The sequence below is a fragment of the Python bivittatus genome, unplaced genomic scaffold (assembly GCF_059951505.1).
Source record: "Python bivittatus isolate LINGU-HERP-01145 unplaced genomic scaffold, Pbiv_v1 ctg000190_np1212, whole genome shotgun sequence".
NCBI lineage: Eukaryota > Metazoa > Chordata > Lepidosauria > Squamata > Pythonidae > Python > Python bivittatus.
The window spans coordinates 20,000,343-20,019,433 of NW_028277042.1; the positions used below are offsets into that span (position 1 = coordinate 20,000,343).

A 19,091-nucleotide genomic window follows, 5' to 3' on the forward strand; every position below is an offset into this window, starting at 1 on the left:
AAACTTGCAAGCATTGCCTTTGATCTCCCCAGATAAAGGATCCCCCCACACACACACACTTTCCCAGCTCTCACTCAAGCCTTTAGAACAAATTTGGGTCTCTTTGAAACCAGCCCCAGTCAGCATGCTGATGGCATTGTTAATGCTCCCTTCCTCACCCCTCTTGTGCGGAATAGAATCTGATTGCAATTTCCTTTTATTAATGACTCACTGCGCTATATGACCTGGAGTGGTTGGGAAGGTAATTTGAGTACAGCCTCCCTGTGCTGGAGAAACAGTTTGGGGGCTGACAACAGCTCAGAGATGCATTTCCTTGTCACCTTTCTTCTTCTGCAAAGGGGGGAATTGGCTACGAGAAAAGAAACTGGGGGGGGGAGGGAGAAGAGAGATGGAAGCGCTTCGATGAAATCGTTCTTCTAAGAGCACAGTTAAAGCAGAAATCTCACCTCCCTCTTCTCTCTCTCCTTCCGCCCTCTCTACTGTCCAAAGCCTCAGATATCCAAATTCCTTCCCCCATAATGCAGAAAGATGGAAGCAGCTTGGAGAGGGGCACCAGTTTCTAACATGCCCCTCCCAAGCAGCCCAGCTTGAAAACGGGCACTGTCATCAAATGACCCTGAAAACAGGTTGCCATTGGAAGGTTGCCCTACAGTGAAGCAACGTCCCCCCATGCTGGACCACTTGACTTCAAAATGCTCAGAGTTATTTTCCGGCAAAACATCAGATGTGTGGGTTGGGGGGGGGGGGGGAACCATGACAGACTGCACATGAGGACCTGAGATAGCAGTGTCTGAGAGGGGAGCATGGGAAAGGAACTAAAATTGGGAGAAACACAACATTCAACATATACTCTTACTTCAACAAGCCTCTCTAGATATGGTTTCAACAGAAAGGTGGAATATAAACCTATAGAGGCAACTGATAGAAGGTTAGAGTTTATCAAGAAGTACAATAAAGCAGCTTTCACCAACTTCTCCAACTGGTGCCCTCCAGATGTTCTGACGAGAACATCCATGGAGCCAACTCTGGTCTTCGCAGGCTTCAATCAAACCTTGAGCTGCAAGTCTGAGGGCAGGAGATCTCCAAGTTCAGGGTCCACATTTATAAGAATACCAACCATCTAAACCTTCTCTATTCTGTCTTTTCCAAGGACAGAATAACTATCACCAAATAGGTTTTTTTTTTTTAATCTTCAGTCTTTTTTAGCTATTGGTAACACACTTCCCCCTGATGGCTCATAACCTAAAACAAAATGTCAGGATGTTCAGCCTTAAGGAAATCTGGTCTTAAGAGCAAACCAGAGAGGCAAACAAGTCCAGGAGGAGATACAGGGTGGGGGAAAACAGGTCTGTGTCAAATTGTACTTACAGGAGCACAAGGAGATATCCCAACCTGGATACCCTCCAGATGTGAGGAATCCACTCCCAGAATGCTCACCAACAGACAGGCTCTAAAGATCCAAACATCTGTAAAGAGCTCAGCTTGTGGGAGCAGATCTGGTCAAGCAGTGAAGGACCTCTCCAAGCCCTACAACCTAAACTTCTGTTAAGCAGGTCCTCTACTGCTGCCCTGCTGTCTACAGTAGAGGAGCTGCTTAACAGAAGTTTAGGTTGAACATCCAAGTGAACTCCATTTCTCTTTCCTGCCCTTGCCAGCCATGACCCATCAGAGCCCTTCAGCATGCAGTAACAACTGGGAGCTCCAGCCAGCCATTTCCAGCGTTAGCTCTGCCTTTTCGGTTCAGAAACTGCCCCAAAGGCAAAATGTAAAGAGCTGCCCTGACTGGTCTCACAACCCATTTGTAGTGTGATCAGGAGCCCTCACCCTCTTGACCTGCGGGGGTAATTAAGAGAAGGGAGGAGGCCGTGTGAGACGCCCGCGACTGGCTTTGCTAGCTAAACCTCTGAAAAGATGGAGAAAATTACGATGCCTGGTGGCTCTTTCTACAGTGGGAGACATCTCTCATTGTCGCTCCCTCTGCTCTATCCAACCTGGTGAAGGTTGAAATTTCTATTTGTTATGACCCTACCTGTGTGATTAGCATTTCTCGCATCTTCTGATAGCCTGGAATGGTGCATAATTTTCTTTAATTGCTTTGGTCCTCACAGCCTGACACTTTCCCTTCTGCTTCCACTCCACCTCTCCTCTGGTGCTCCAGAGAAGAAACCAGGCTACGTGATGGATGGAAGGAGGAGGAGAAAAGAAGGAAAAGGAGGAGGGGGGGGAGAAGAAGGAGAAGAAGAGGAGTAGTAGTAGTCTTGAATTAGGAGGAGTTTGAGTACTTTAGAGTTTCTGGGAAATTCATTAAAATGGTGTCCTTTCTCCATATAGCCTGACCTCTCTCTAGCTTAAGCACTGGCTGGTTTTAACAGGGAAGCAGAAGTCAACGTTCAACAATTACAGTAGAACAGAGAAGTTTCACACAACAATTCCTGTTGGATTGGAGCGTGTGAATAAAAAAGAAGGATGGAGGAGGTAGCTGGGAGAGCAGCCAGAACGAAAAAATAACAATTCTCATTGCACCTGCCCAGGAGCCTCTCCAGAGCCTTTCCCACCTGGTTTTTACAGGACAAAACCAGGGACAGTCTTCACTGACTTCTGTTTCAGGTGCTGAGAAAGCCAAAAAATGCAATTCAGGTTCTGTCATCTTCAAAGAGAGGAAAGGGTTTGTCAAGACAAGAGAGAGAAGCAAAAGAGCTGTACGTATAACAAACACAGATTTTTCCCTATAACACAAAAATGTTTTTAAGAGGGACGGGATATATTAGCATCAGAATTCCTCTGCAGTCTAGTTCAAAATAACCTTCTAATCGCTGACATAGTAGGTCCCCAACAATAAAGGTGCCCCAGACCCTGCTCCCAAACCTGGCACACCCAGTTTGGAAAGAAACAGCTGTTTAGCACATTCAACCCCCACAGAAAGAAAACCTGCCGGCTTTCCTACTACTTCAAACATGGTGATTATTATGAAATTGTAACAAGGTCAGGAGAAGGGACAGTGGGCATCGTCCAAGCGTGGAACAGATCCCAGTGGCACAGACAGACCAAAGTTTGGGCCCCTTCGCTTAATATTCAGAAGTTGGGATTATCCATCAAGGCAGAACGGTGGGACTTTGAGACATTTAAAAAATGGTTAGGGTATGGAACTCACTACCACGAGTTACCTGGTCACCACCCACGTGGCTGGCCTTCAAGCAAGGGCACACTCTTTCCGAAGAACCACACGGGGCTTCGTGCCCACCACAAAGAGGGAGGGAGAAGCCCATGGAAGGGGTCATTTCAGGGGCTTGAAGGAGAATGGGCAACGCCAGGCTTTGTGGAGCAATGCCAAGGGGCCCCACTCTCCAAGAGGCATGGCCCACACCATTGGGGGGCTGGCAAGTTTTAAGGGACAAAATGAGTGCCTTATGCCATGGCACAGCTTAGGACACTAAGTTTTCTCCTCACTCCCCCAAATAGCCAAGAACTTTGCCCCCACAAAAGGGGTGCTGAGTGCTACAGGTGAAGTCTCTTGGCCCCACTGTTTTAAGCATCTTCAGAGATAATACGCGTAATATTACTTTCAGCATCATAGCCCAATGAACATCAGGAACAGAATACTGGGCCTTTGAACTAATCCAGCCAAGATCCTCTAGTGTCCTTCGTCCTGCTGTGCATACAGCTATATTACGGTTGACTGTTGGTTCCAGCACCAGTTTTGCACATCGAAAACCCCTTCTCCTCCCCATTGGTCCTTAAAATTATTTAAGCATTCTTTAAAAGAGAAAAAAAAAATTGAAAGGAAAAGAATGAGATAGAAAAAGAAAAGAAAATACATAGCAAATACAAAACACAGCTACTACATGGAAAAGCTTGCCGAGTAATCTAAGACAACGTTAAAAGAAAGTACAAACTATTCCACTGGAAAAACCAAATCCTCACTTTTATACTTATATATCCACTTGAACTAAACACATACAAAGATAGTTTCATGACAGTTTAATACTTTAGCACTTTCAGGACTGCCGTATTTATATTTAACTGTTACTAAAATCAAAATTTAGATTAGCCAAGAAATCTAAGTCATAAAAATAAACAATCATAAAATAAGCTGCCCTTTATTTAATGGATCCCCAAAGTGTACAACAGGCTCTTACTGTGATACAAGTGAATTGCAATTCAACAATACCCTTCATACAAGAAGTCTAGCCTACTGTTGGAAAGAATGCAAGGTCGGTGCCCACATACCTCTTTGGGGACCATCGGGGGATATACCACTGTTAAAAGTTTCCTCCCTTTTGTAGATGCGTTCATGTTTATTCCTCCCTTTGGTAATGCAAAGCCAAAGATTCTACATGGCAGTCATGGTAGTTTGGGAGAGACTTTAAGAGAAGTTGGGTTTTAAACCCTCTTGGCCCTTAAGAGCAACTCGTGGTACCTTGACCTGGACAACTAACGATGCCAGTTTAAAACTGGAGTGATAGAATTACCGCCCAATTAAAAGGGGTGCAAAGCACATGGCTTAGGAGGATGAATAGCCCCAGCAATGCTGCCTCCTCCATTTTTTCCCTCCTTTTTTGGATTTTGGAGGTTTGGGGGGGGGGTTAAGAGGTAATATAGGTGTCTGAGCCCCTCCTCCCACCACAAAGAGACCCATGCCCTACAAAACCTGGTTGCAGTCCTTCAGCCAGCTCCTGAATTAACATTTTTGCCAGAGTTCTGCACTAACTGAAGCTTCTGAGTGGTCTTCAAGAGCAGCTCCAAGTAGGTGGCACTGGGTGCCTGTGAGCTGCTTGAGACAGGAATCTATACTTGCCTCTGTATAGATTACTCTATACTGGCATTACTCTATACAGTGGATTCTACTTGGAGCTGCTCTTGAAGACTTCAGCATCCTCACCATCTCACCTGTCTCAGGTGTCAAGATCAAAACAGAGCTGGATTTCATCAGGATATTGACAAAGCTTTGGGTGTCCTCTTCTAGTGTGTGACAGGGAGGGCATCAATGTTATCACCACACCTGGGACTGAGCAGAAGTCCTCCATGCTATTGATTGAAACTGCTTCTGCACTAAGGGCTGAACCACAGGACCATCATGTCCCTCACACTCAATCCGCAGAGACCTCCCAGTCACCTTTTGGGGTCAAGGCATCAAGTTGAGGGGAACTGGCAAGCTGCAGTTTCCCATCAAAGCTGACCAGGTTTGGGAGCCAGGCCTGATCCCAGATTCAGGTAAGCAAGTGACATGAGACCACCTGCTCCATTTCAAGCAGACAGACAGATGGAAGAAGAGCAGTTGCTCTGTCAATGATTGTGGTCCTCATGAAATGGCCCAGCATTAAAAAACATTACACTATTGGGTCAGAGAGCAAGGTGAAGGCAGCAAAAATACGCTGGGACACAAAAGCAAGGACCTATTACAGTCGGGGCTCCAATAGTGGGTCAAATCAGACCACCCTTTCATACTTTTCTCAACCAAGAAACCTCCACAGAAGTGGGGACTCCATCAGTGGCTGTACTTACTGGCATCAAGCCAGTAGCAAAGTATGGCAGCTTATCTCTGGAAGGAAAAATGGTGGTGGTGGTGGGGACCTCACAAGTGCCAGGTTCTTCTACTGAAGTCCTCTGCCCTGGGTAAACCTCCAAGACAGACAGGATTTTTATTTATAGGCCTTCTGTGTAGAAGATCATGGCTTTGCTCACACATCATGTAAGATGTAATATGGCTTAGTGTGCTATACAGACAACCATGGTTTTATTTACCAGTAAATTATGGTCTGAAACCATGGTTTATTGTTGGATTACTAACTTCAATTTCTGTTTAATTCAACCTTTCATAAGGATATATTTCTGTGGCTCATTTTGGTCTCATCTAAGCCTTCCACAATTCCTGACTTGCTTTTGGTTTATTCCATCATGGTTAACACTGGTTTAGCATAACACACGAGTGCAGTCAATACAGAAGCACCCTTGATGATGTCATCTAGAAACTTTCAGTCTTCTCAATTCACCCTCTGCTCTCCTCCAGAATAGCCCTCAACTTGGCAGAGCTGACCCATCCCAGGGCTGAGAAAGAGAACTTCAGTGGATGGTGAGAAAGATCAGGTCCCCCAAATCCAATAATAAAAAACCAGCATGATATTTTGGGTTCCCCGTGAAGATACCCAGTTCCAATCAAAGGTTCTTTCTCTCTTGGCCAGCAGGATAACACCCTTCCCCCATGTGAAAGATGCAACTCACAACTTTCTACAACTGCAGGTTGATTAAGCAAACCACTTTCTAGAGGCCCGTAAGGATCATGTTATAAACACTCTCAGACTTATGGAAAGAAAAATTAAGTTGCAATTCTGTATATTTTTTTTCTGAGCACAGTCCCAGCTTAAACCTCAGTCAGAGACAACAGCAACAACAACACATACAGCCCAGGTTAGGGATAAGCAAACTGTTATATTCCAGATATTTTGGACTGAAACACCACAGTTTCTTGCCAATGGCAATGCAGGTTAGGGCTTAGGAGAGTTGAAATCCAAATAATCATTCTTATTGTTTGCAACAACAGCACACTACTGTTGGAGACAACACATTTAACACTGGGGGGAAAAATAAGCATCATTCAGTAACTACAAGAGTAGCACTACTACAGGACAAAGCATCTATCAGATTGATCTTCCCTAGGGTAAGCTTATAACTGGGAAATCTCTCTCAAGTGAGTTCTGCCAGACGCTGACCCTGCGAATGTTGAGGAACTATGTTAAAAAGATAACCAATTTACACACACTGGGAACTGGGCAAAACTCATTCACTGGAAGGTGGCACACCACTGATTAGAGTTGGCTTGCTACCACAGATTTCATCACGCCCTGACTTTATAGGACAAACAAATGCCATGATACTGATCAAGTACGTCGGTGGGTGGGAAGGGAGAAGGCCTGCCCCATCAAAGCCATTGACATCTTATCAGCTTGCAGGGGAGCTAAGTCAACATGGAAGTTGACCTAGATTTGTTCACCTGCGCACTCCGCTGCATCACGAGCATTGCTTGTTCAATTTGCTCTCCCAAAGGTGGCCAAAGTCGCCTCCCTTAAGGCAACCTTTGGCAAGCCAAAAATGTTATTACGACATGACTTTAATCAGATCTATGACGGAACTGACTTGAAGAGGTGTAATGGTATGTGGGAAAGACCTTGGGAGACTGGGCATGGAGACACTGCCTAAGGAATGGTCAGATAAGAGGGAGCACAGCCCACAGCTGGATACTGGGCAGGGCAAGAGGCTCAGAAGGGGCCCTCCCTAGTTTCTCAGGCTGTAAAGGAGACGGTGGGAGATTTGTACTTTCAGACTTGCAAGATTCTGTGAATGCAGCCGTACAATAAAGTAGAATTAGAACATCTGGTCGTGTTTCCTGTCTGATCTACCTGGTAAGGCTGACAAGAAGCCAAAGAGGCACACGGTAACAGGGGTCACGTGGTGAGCCCCAGAACGAAAAAAGCGCCCGAACCCTTAGCGTGCTTCCAAAGTCTTGTTGCTATTTACAAATTCATCGTGGTTGCTCACCCTGTCGGAAACTCTTCCCCGGCCGCAACGTGCTTTACACGGGGAGAAAGAAAAAAAAGAAAGAAAAGTTAAATTCTTGGAACCAACTGCCACACGGAAAAGGCACTTCCTGATAGTAAGCCTGCACAATCGGCGGGGTTGAGAAAACCACAGCTGGTGTGAGATGATAGGGGTGGCCAAGGAAGGGGGAAGAGCTCCTTCCTCCCCCTCCCCACACCCCCTGCAAAACCACGGAAAGAGCCACTCAGCAGACGGCCACCGAGGGAGGCTGTTCAGCAACTGCTCTAGGCACTCCTGCTGCACCGGAGTGGATCCATTTGGTAGCCAACTCAAGCAAGGGGAGGCGAGAACATTCTCCAGGTTCACTCCCGCCCCTGTGTTTTGTTCCCCCCAAAGCCTCTGCGTTGAAAAGATCCTCTAATCTGCATTCATGGTAGTTGAGACCCAAGCTGTTGGTTCGCTTTGGGGAGAAGAAAAGCTCTCCGCTGAGTATCAGGGCCAACTCAGAAGGGGAACGGTTCAACAGGGACAGCTCCCCCCCCCCCCCCCCCGCCGATCAAGAGGACGGGGGAGGCTGTAGAAGAAAGAAAGAAATACAAGCAAACAAGGAAGGGGGGGAGCGGCGACAGCAACCATCCAGCCTCCAAACCACTTTGGCTCTTCCTGCTTCATGATCAGAGCTTACTCATCCGTGAAACAATATTAGGCACCAACTGGAAAGTAACTTCACACCATGCTTCTTAATTCACCTTAGATTACTTAAAGTGCTTTTTCTGCTCACGCTCCTGAATAAAACAAGACACACCACTTAGGGAGCCAAACATGGTGAACAAAGGGAACAAGGGATGTTAGGCACCCCAAGGGCTGCGTGAACCCCCCAGATGCCCTAATGGCACAGCACTTGGAACGGAAGAGGGCTGGGCTGAGGGTCAGCCTTGCAGCCCCTCTGGGGTGGACCTACGGACACCAGCCCGTCACCTCCGAAGATGATGACCCCACCACACCTCCTCCAATGTACTCCCCCGCTGTGGCACCGGGGCAGGATTATCTGCCACGTCCATGTTCCTGCCAAGGGGACGGCAAGCGCGAGAACACCTTCGTTCTTCCCCAAACCGCCCTTTGCCAAACCCAGAAGAGCAGGCAGCAGGGCACCAAGATGCCCAGCTCGAACCCTCTGCCAACGGCTGCCAATCTGCAAGCCCCTCTAAGCCCGACCATCCCACCCCCCCCCCCCCGTGAGGCTCCCCAACGCTACTTCAGATCAAAACCAGGCTGCACTTCCCAGAAGTAGAGCAGAAAGCATCAACCCCTTACATTCAAGAAAAGTTTCTTTGGGATGACTGACTGAGCCTGCAAAGGACCAGACTGCTGGAAAAATAGAACAGAAAAACAGGAAGGAAGGAAGGAAGGAAGGAAGGAAGGAAGGAAGGAAGGAAGGAAGGAAGGAAGGAAGGAAGGAAGGAAGGAAGGAAGGAATAAAACATCAAGAGCCACCTTACCTGGTAAGTAATAGAGTGGTGGTTTCAGTCCAAACATGGTTTAGGTCACTGACCCAAGGCATCCAGAAGAAAAAATAAACGAAAACCCAAATGCAGCAATTAAAAAAAAAAAAAAGCAGCTGGAGAATAACAAATAATAATAAATGACTCAGAGGAGTCTGTTTAAAAAGCAAAGCAAAAACAAGCTGCACCTGGATTAAAGGGGAAAAAATTAAAACGGGATCACAGCAGATATAAAAAGGGTCTTTTAGTCAATTTTGTGTTAGCCCAACACTCAGCCTCACTTCTGGAAACTGCTCTAGCCAGGCACCGCTTGTCTTCTGGACTTTTCCCTTTTCCCTTCTTTTTTTCTTTTTCTTTCCACCTTCCTCGTTGCCTTTTTCTGAGTCCAGAGAGAGGCAAATAGAGAGAAATAGGCACGCGCACACGCACACGCACACGCACACACCGAACACAGAGAAAGAGAAACTAAAGAACAAGCAAGGGAAGGCAGAGGAAGGTTGCAGCTCGTCTGGTTTTTTTTTCTTTCCTTGTTCTTTGCTTTCTTTAAAAAAATAAAACAAAACAACAACAACAACAACAACAGAAGAAGAAGAAGAAGAAGAAGAAGAAAACCCAGAGAATCTCCTTTAGGGATTACTCATTTGGAGAGCGCCGAGGAAAAAAACAGCCACCAAGGGGAAGAAAAGGAGATCAGAGCCCCTGTCATGTTACTAGCCTTTCCTCCATTCAGTGTCTTGAATGTCAAGGGTAGGGGGTGTGGAGGGAGGAGGGGGAGAGGGAGTCAATGGGTTTGTTTTCAAAGGGGCTCCATGTTCAGCCTCGAATTAGAAAGGAAAAAAGGGGGGGGGGTCTTGTCAGAAGCGAAGGCGAGAAAGGAAGCAAACTGGAGTTGGCGCTCTCTCTCGTGCGCGCGGTGGTTGTCAAGCAGAAATGAGGCTTTGTTTTAGCATTCTCCTTAGCTACTGGTTTACAAAAGGGAGAAGGGGTGGAGAAAGGGTGGCGGCAGAGGGCGGGCGGTGTGGGAAGGATGCGCGGCACCGAAGGGTCTTCCCGGAGGGTCCTGCGGGAGATCGCCAGGTCCGGAGCGAGCCAGCCCCAGAGGGCAGGGAGGACCACGGGTCCCCAAGAAGCAGGTGGCACCGCTTCCCCAGGGGCTGCCTCGGAGGTTTATATGGCCCTGGCACTCCGTCCCACCCGCGACTCGGAAAGGAGGAACCGCAGGAGGAGGAGGAGGAGGAGGAGGAGGGAAGAGCAAGCAGGAAGGAGGAAGGCTGGCAGCCAACGCTCCCTCCAGCTCAAGAAGGCACGCGCGGCAGGAAGAGCGGGGAAGAGAATGGAGCGTTGTGGCGGCGGCGGCGGCAGCAGAGCCCCCCCCCCCCCTCCGATCAATTTTCATGCAAGAATCATTATCGGTAAATTGGAAATCTGGCGAACTGACAGCAAATTTGTCTCTCCTAATGAAAGAGCGAGAGCAGCGAAAGCATCGAGCATCTGTTCTTTGGAAGATGAACCGTCCTGCGCTTTCACGCCGGGGTGGGTCAGCCGGTCTTTTCGCATTCATCTTCTTAATGCTCACGCCAAGGGAGGGGGGCAGGGTTGGGGGGAAAGGGGAAAAAAGGAAGGAAAAAAAAAAAGGAAGAAGGAATGTAAAAAATGCCTCTTGAAAAGAAAAAGGGGAGGGGAAAAAAAGCTGGGGCGGAAGAGGCAGACGGCGAGGGATCGACAAGCAGATGGCTCTGGCGGAGTTTTTTCACTTCTGGCCTTCCAGGGCAAGAGAAGGAAAAACCGTGGTGGTGGTGGGGGGGGGGGGCAAGGCTGGAACTGCAAATAATAGGAAAGTCTTCCTCCTCCCGCCCACCTTCTCCCTATTCCTCCACCAGGGTGTCGTCCTCCCCCCCTCCGGAGCGTCTGTTTTCCGTGGACAGCAGCTGCTGGTCCAGGAAAAAAAAGAAGACAATGCAAATAAATGCCCCCCTTCATACGGGGCACCCCCTAAACATGCACACGCGCACGCACAGAAGTTGCTGCCAGTTCTTCTTCCTCCAGAGTGGCAAACGAAGAAGAGGGGGGCTTGGCTTTTCCCAAGGGACGCCCTTTCTTGCTCGCCCCTTGGTTTGGACACCCCAAAAGCAGCAGGGCCCCCAGAATCCCTGCCCGGCCAGGGAGTGAGAAAGATGCAGCCGTTTCAAAGCAAACCAGTCCCAATTCTTAGCAGCCCGGCGAAACCAACTCCCTTTCAGACTCATCTGCTGTTCTCCTCTGGGGTCACACGCCTTCCTCTTAGCTTCCAGTTTGGCAGCACGAGCCGAGAGCCAAAGGCAGATTTTACCCCTCCATCCGACCTGGATCTCTTTCCGTCTCTCCCATGTACCAGTTGCCCTGTTGCCCAAGCTGAATTGTGTACTATGGGTTTTAAGTAGAGTCACAGAAGGTCCCCAGGGCCCCCTGAAACTCATCTTAAGATGAGCCCACCCGAGACAAAACAGGGCAGGGAGGCTTGTTCAAAGGTCATCCAGGCTTCTGATCCCACAGATAACTCTGTTTCCTTTTTAAAGTTTTGTTTGCAAACCAGGAACCTTCAGCATTTAAATCAGTGTTTCTCAACCTTGGCAACTTGAAGACGTGTGGACTTCAACTCCCAGAATTCCCCAGCCAGCCATGCTGGCTGGGGAATTCTGGGAGTTGAAGTCCACACGTCTTCAAGTTGCCAAGGTTGAGAAACACTGATTTAGAGCCTCTTGGATCAGGCAGGTGGTGGGCCCAGGGAGGAAAGAGAAAGGATATCCTTGAATCTCCAGGCAGAGCCCGTGAAACGGAAAACAGAGCTTTTTTTCAAAAGTATCCAACCTGCTGTGATGCAATGCATTAAAAATGCATTTGGCATGCAGGGCTGGCTAACTGAATCAGCTCCTCTCCATTTTGGCCGGGTGGAAAAAGATTACAGAACTGGGCAAGAACAAGTTCTAGATTGGACCACCTTAAAAGAGCCACCGCAGACATTAAAAAAGGATTTTAAATCCTTTTTTATTTGTTGGATTGTTGGATTTCTCCCCCATCCATCTCCCCCACAATAGGGGACTCTGGGCGACTTACAAAAAACATTAAAACTATAAATATATATAAAATACATAATACATCTAGAATTAAGAACAATACTAAGTATTTTAAGTATTCAGGAGTATTTTAACTGAACAAAATGTCTTTTTCATTTAGACCGCAAGCGTAGGACGCCACATGCGACAAACCCTGGAGCTCCACAGAAGGCTTCAGGTGGTAGCATGAAAAGTTGTGGTGGAGAAGGTTGGTGCACCAGCTAGCATTCACAACCTGCTTGCTCTGGGGACCAAAAAGCACTGTGTTTTCTCTGGTGTGTTGAGTTCTCCCCTCTTAAGCCTGGAGTTCAAGAAGGCGAGCAGTATCTCTGCACTGCAAAGAGAAGCCACATCCTGTGCTGATAATGACCAGCCTTTAGAAAAGCTTTAAAAAGGCAACAGGATAAACTTCAGAGAAACTTAAATAAAGGCCACAAAGCAAAAACTGCTAAGGAGGGTACGTCTCCAGCTGGCCTACAACCCAACTCCCACATTCAGAGGGCATTCTGAACTGGAACGAAGCAGGCAACTTCACGGCATCACCGTTCTCGCCAGTTGGAAAACTCTCCACCCCTCCAAACTGGAGGGCCATTCAAAAGAGAGGCGGGGGGGGGACAGGAAACCAATTTTTGTAACCAAACAGCAACAGAAAGTCAGGAGGGAGGAAATTATGCTGCTTAAGAAGTAGACCTCTGTCCCATCGTAGCCTCTAGTAAACTAGGTTTGCAGGAATCTACCAAACGTTTAACAGCTCTCGGGAGCGAAAAGAAATTGGAAGAACCCCAGCAGTTAACTTACAAATATATTTTGTGGAAACTTCCTCTGCAGAGGGCAAATGGGGATAAAAGAGTCCCCCATCCATGCTGACCCAGACTTGCTTACTTTCGGCAGATGAGCAAAAGGCATGTCCAGAGGCTACAGACTGGATGGGAGGAAAGAGGACTTTGAGAAAAGTCAGAACGTTGGTGAGGAGGCCAAAGAAAAATCCATCCGGGCACCCAAAGGACTTAAGGACCATCCAGATCAGACCCTGAGAAACTAAGTTGGGTCTGTTTTACTCATGAGTCTCTTAGCATCACATCTAACTTGGACACTTCTGTGTGAGAACTTGCCCTTTCACAAAACGTTGACCACCAAGCCGCAAGTGCAGCGGCTTGAACTTTCAGGGAAATGTGATGCACGTTCAAAATGAGGCAGCTGAACATCTTGCATCAGTATTTATATTAAGGAAAGAGTTTCTTGTTCTTGCAGAGGCAACGAAGGATCATGCCCTTGACAGTAAAAACCAAATTTGAAGGGGTTTCTGAACATGTGAATTTTGTTTTGCCCTGTAGTGTTCAATCAGGTGGCACCATCAAGCTGAACTTGGTCCGTCTTGGAAACTAGCAGGGTTGTGCAAGGCGAGTCTTTGGATGGGACCAGAAACTACAAGGCGGCCTCCCTAAGGCACCAGGAGTTGAGTTTGACATGAGGGAGCGAGTCTTTTCCTTAAACAAATAGTGGAACGTATCAACTCCCTTTATCAGATCCCAGGAGAGTTTTACTGAGGGCACCACGATGACTCAGATCTTTCCAGGCTGTCCCTTCAAAACTGATCCCTGGGGCGCTGCCCTTTTGGATTCAGAGAATCCTTAAGATCACACAGAGCAAAAGCACACACACTTCCTTAACGCTCCCTATTTTCACCCCAAGCCCCAAAATGCTGGAGTTCCAGTGCAGCCACAGAGAAATGCACATCCTTTGAGGGGAATCTTCCCATGCTTTTCTCTGTGTGCCAGCCCTGAGACCCGATTCTGGAATGGGCAAATGATTTGGAAACTGATGTAGCCTCTAGAACTGGGCAGTGTGTCTAAAATGTGAACGTCTTACGATGAAGAACAGACAGGATCTTCTTCCCGACGCTGAAGACGCTCTCTGTGTCTAAACGATGCACTAAACTATGCTTGGCCCTTAACTATGACTTGCTGAATAAATCACAATTGGCTAGGCTCACCAAACATGCTCCCCAAAAGCCAGGAAACCACTGAACCCGGGTACAAACTCAGGCGATGAGCAAGCTTAGCAGTCGAGTCACACCGGATCTTCCAGACAGACATCTACTGGGTTGGCTGGGTTCAAGCCACTGCACTAAGCCACTTACCAGTCCACCGGTAAGCTAGCAGACTGTTCCAACCAGGCCAATGATGGTTTGTCTAATAAACCACAGTTTGGTACTGCAGTTGAAACCTTTCATTGGGCGCTGTCTGGGCACATTCCTTCCTCTTCAAGGGAACCTTCACTGGGATGTTATCCAGTTCAGAGCCCTCTGCTTCCTCAAGATGATCTCCATCACCAGGAAGAGAAGCTGAATGTTGCCTTCCCCTGGCACTCCCATTTCACCCACCCACCCACCCAATTGTTCCACCACCAACAGCCACCTCCAGAGCACTTCCTTCAGCAGCGGATGCCAATCATGCACCCATGCTTCCCCACCCACCTTCCCGATCCCGTGGTGCCTTCAACTGTCATCCTTTTATACGTTTTTAATTCGCCAGGATTACCCTAACAACGGTGGTAATTAATACTAACCCCTCCTCTACCGTATATGCTAATGGCATGAGCCATAAAAATTAATTTGCAAACATGTCATTACACAATAGCTGTACAGCCAATAAACCTGCAATTATAGGCCAATCACTGAACAGGAACAGAGGGAGGGGCTCTCTGCCAATTTGGGCTGGCGCCTTCTTCGTTCTAATTACGTAAAGCTCAAGAGGAGACACACTTCTCTGAGGAGGAGCCGACTGATCTCCAACGTGACTCTTGCTTGGCCTAAGTTGGGCAGGGCTCCCGTGCCCATCAGACGTCTGAGCTCAGAAGGTCAAGGAAAGATGGGGAAGGGACGCTCACCCAGCCCTTCGAGCCAGATTCCTGCAGACAAAACCCTGCTGAGAAGTGCACACTAAGTGCTTTCTCCATTATTCCCAGGAACCGCAACAAACCCAAAGGGGAAAGCGCTTTTCTGCTGGAAAGAACTATGGCAATGCTTACCGCTGGGATACCCCTTTAATTAATGCCTTTGTTTATCTATTACAAAAGCTTACAGGCTACTTCAGTCATAAGCTGACTCCAAGGGGCTCACCCTCTGGTCCAAGAGAACCCAATCTATCACAGTATAAGAAGGAACGATTGAGACACATAAATTACTACTTTATGATCAAACACCCTGATTATTAAACACATAATCATGACGCTGCTTAAGCCAAGCAAGGAATCTCCTAAGATCCACGTCCATCATTCAACTTCCTGGAAGACCGGTGTATCCAAAAGGCCGAACCTGGAAATCACTGTTTTGCTACCCCAGAATGCCAAAGCAGGAGGATCCCTAAACTCCTGGGCACCTCTACCCCACAAGTGGCATTGAGGGTTCCTCACGCCCACCTCTTTTCTCCACAGAGTGATCACAGCACTCCCTGAGGGTGCTGCCATCCGTGATGCACGGATTAGCACAATGTCCTCAGGGGAGATGCCAATTGCAGGAAAGCAGAGGACAAGAGGTGGCAACTCCTTCACTTGTTTTTCAGGAATGGCCAGTTTTGCCCCTGTGCTGTGCCAGCTTGGAGCCCTCCCTGCCTCCTTGCTGTATTATTTCACCCAGGCAGGCCTGCCTTCTCTTCCCTTTGCAGCAGGAAGAAGGTTTAACAGCCACCACACAGAAATGAGTTGGTGGGTGCTCAAGGGATGGAGGGACATCCTTGCTGGAAAGCCCTCTGTGGGATGGACCTGAAGGCCAACCAGAAAACTTCCCTTGCTCTTTCCCCAGCGACCTCTGGACATATCCCAAGTGTACTGGAACACACTGCAGGACTCTCTTAGTTGGTAGGCTGCAATAAGATGGTGGCTTGCAAGGTACTCTCTAGATAAGAGATCTGGCTTGCCTAAAATAGAGGGAGCATACTTGGGGTGAAGGTGGGCTTTGGTCACACTTGTGACACCCTGGCCAAATGTGCCCAGAGTGAGAGAGATTGCTCCTAGTATTAGTAGGGAAGGCTGCACGTGGCACGGATATGACTAGACTTGTAATTTAGTCTCCTCTGTGATTGTTCTTCTTCTGACTCCCGCTTGCAGGCTCCGCTCAGTTCACACAGCAAAGCTCGCCATGCGTTGAGGGGCTCATTTTTCAGCTGGCTTGTCACAGAGCCTGACCCTGAATAAGGCTGAGAGGGAGGGACTGGTCCAAGGTCACCCAGCTGGCTTCTGTGGTTGAGGGAGGAGCAGAATCTGGGTTTTTCTACTCCTGGTCCAGCTCCTTTGCCGCTACCCATGTTGGTTCTCAACATTTTCTCTGTCTTATTAAAATCATGTGAAAACTCTTTGGACAGTCGTGGGAACCCTAGAGCACTGTTTCTCAACCTTGGCAACTCTAAGATGTGTGGACTTCAACTCCCAGAATTCCCCAGCCAGCATGGCTGGCTGGGGAATTCTGGGAGTTGAAGTCCACACATCTTAGAGTTGCCAAGGTTGAGAAACACTGGCCTAGAGATTTGAGAATGAGCAGGAGAGAAATGATCATTGTTGCTATTTTTGTTGATGATGGTGATCATGATGATGATGACAATAGTCAATCCCTGACATGCATTTAACTGGGTTCCCTGAGCAACAGCCACAAGCTCCCATCACTTCACAGTCAGCCAAGAGGAGCATTGGACAGCTTGGTCAAATTCTTGAATGTTTTAGGTAATGATGTAGAATGGGTGGCAACCATCCCGCAGAGCTGGAATGGTGGTGTGGTTCAAGTGTTGGACCAGGGACCCTAGAGAACCAGGAACCAATCTGTACCCAACCACAAAATTCACTGGAAGCCTTGGGGGTGATTTCTCATCTTACCTGTCTCAAGAGCTGGTTGGAAGATAAAGCAGGGAGCAAGCGGTCTGTGGCCTTGAGGAAAGGCAGAAGATAAATGTGATGAATCTCTCCAAAAGTCCACCGAGCCAGAGACCAACAGGACAGGGAGGGACCTGACCTCACGTTTCAGATGTGAAGGCTAGAAGTTCTAGTGGACTAAACACAAATGACTTCCCAGCCATTATTTATCCAGTAGACCCCTGCTTGGGATTGTTAGAGTGGGGCAAAAAGATGGGAAGACGACAGAAAATATTTGTGTGACACGCAGAGAGTGGAAGAGACAAGGCAGACATCAACCCAGAGCCACCTCATAAAACTTTTAGGCAACAAGGGGAAAATGCTTCTCACTCTAGATAGAATTAATTTACAGGAAGTGGTGGGGACGGCCACAGACTTACATGGTGTTAAAAGATGAATTCATGAGAGACAATAACCTCCTGCAAGGTCTATGAACTAAGTAGAGCCTCCATGTCCTGCTCTAGATCACCTGCTGGAGAACATCCCAGGCTTCTCTGCTCTTGTTTGTTCGTTTCCTAGAAGTACCTGGCCGGTCATCATGGTAAAGAGACTGGAGGACTAAATGAACATTTTGACCTCAGACAACCAGGTTCCCTTACGCTCCTAGGCTCACAGCCCACTCCTCCCTTCTGTGCTGTAATTAATCACCTTCACCACCACAATAATTACAATATTAACTAGCTTTTCCACTCCTCCTGGCAGGGCCCCCAAGCGCCCTCTGGTGTGGAGGACGGTGCCACTGCAGAAGGGAGAGCAAAAGATCTGGGTGCCGCAGGGGAAAACAGGCAGCAGTCTTTCAGATGGCACACACCTTCTTCTGCAGCATCTGCCTGGCACCTCCCTGAACAGCGGGCACACTTCCAGCCCCTCCTTTCTGCCAGAAGGCCCAGAACTCACAAAAGATGCTATGGGGCTCCCTCGGATGATATTTACAACTCTATCTCTTTCCAGCGACTTGTGGCGGCAAAATGAACACTACAGAATAGTGGCAAACACACGGAACAAGTAGCAACGTTCCTTCAGCACATCTATGCACAAAGCCGATGGGATGGAGAAGCAAAACAAACACTCTTTCTCTCTCTTCCCTCCATCATCAGCTGTCTGAGTTCCCGGAGCTCAGACAAATCCCTCGCTGACCAAGCTGGGCTGGAGTTTCTGCAGAACGAAGCATATCAGGACTCCTATCTGTGGTTATTCAAAGAGCTCAGCGTGACAAAGCTAGAGTAGGCCTTTGTCCAAATCATGGGGAGTCCTCTGGCAGAAGTGAGGGTGCGGAGATGGTGACAGAGCATGCACGTACAGTGGACAACCATTTCAAAGCCTTTACTGGCTTACCAATGCTAGGTGATGTTGAATACTGTTGTTTTTATGGATGCAACCACAGAGAAAGAAGAAGAAAGCTGGCAGGTAGATGCATTTTTCAAAGTCCGGGGTAGATGAGGACAGGGCAAGTTTATCTGCACCCTCCCCCTTCATCGACCCACCCAGCAGTGCCAAAGAGTGGTGGAACAACCAGGCTTTCATCCTGGATCTGCAGAAAGCAGCTTGGCAAGGCCTATGACAGCCTACTCTGCTCTGTTCAACTGGAAGGGAAAAATCTATGAGGAATGGTTGGGGGTGTTGGGTAGGTTTGGCCTGGAGAAGAGAAGGCTGCAGGGAGACACGATAGCGGTCTTTAAATGTCTGTAGGACTGCCACGTAGAAGATGGGGCAGAATTGTTCAGAGCTGTTCCAGAAGAGACGACGAGGAACAATGGGCTTCAATTGCAAGGAAACAGATTTTGGTGGGACATCAGAAAAATGTTCAACCACAGAGCAAGCTTCTTTGGAAGGTGGTGGACTCTTGCTAGAGCTGTTGAAGCAGAGGTTGGATGGCATCTGTCTCGGATGCTGTAGTAATGGGCACCTGCTCTGGATAGAGGGTTGGACTGGATGACCTCTCAGGTCTCTTCCAACCTTTATATTCTAAGTCTTGATCCTTCATCCTTTTCCACTCCCCACTGCCAATCTTTAGGAAGAGCTGCCCAAGGCTGCCTTCTGTCAAGTAAGCCAAGAGGTTTTC

The 19,091-nt window shown here is 48.0% G+C and overlaps 1 protein-coding gene across 7 annotated transcripts in view; it reads right to left on the reverse strand.

The window, feature by feature from the left end:
* GSE1 (Gse1 coiled-coil protein) overlaps nucleotides 1–19,091 on the reverse strand; it is a 271,237-nt gene that overhangs the window by 92,374 nt on the left and 159,772 nt on the right. Inside the window, exon 1 of one of the 7 annotated variants that reach the window (XM_088136188.1) lies at nucleotides 9,033–9,842. The exons of the other annotated variants lie outside the window; for them this stretch is intronic. Within the exon in view, the coding sequence (XP_087992314.1) occupies nucleotides 9,033–9,069 (37 nt within the window). The 5' untranslated portion in view covers nucleotides 9,070–9,842. Of the gene's footprint in view, nucleotides 1–9,032; nucleotides 9,843–19,091 lie in introns of those variants that run through there. 7 annotated transcript variants of the gene reach the window in all.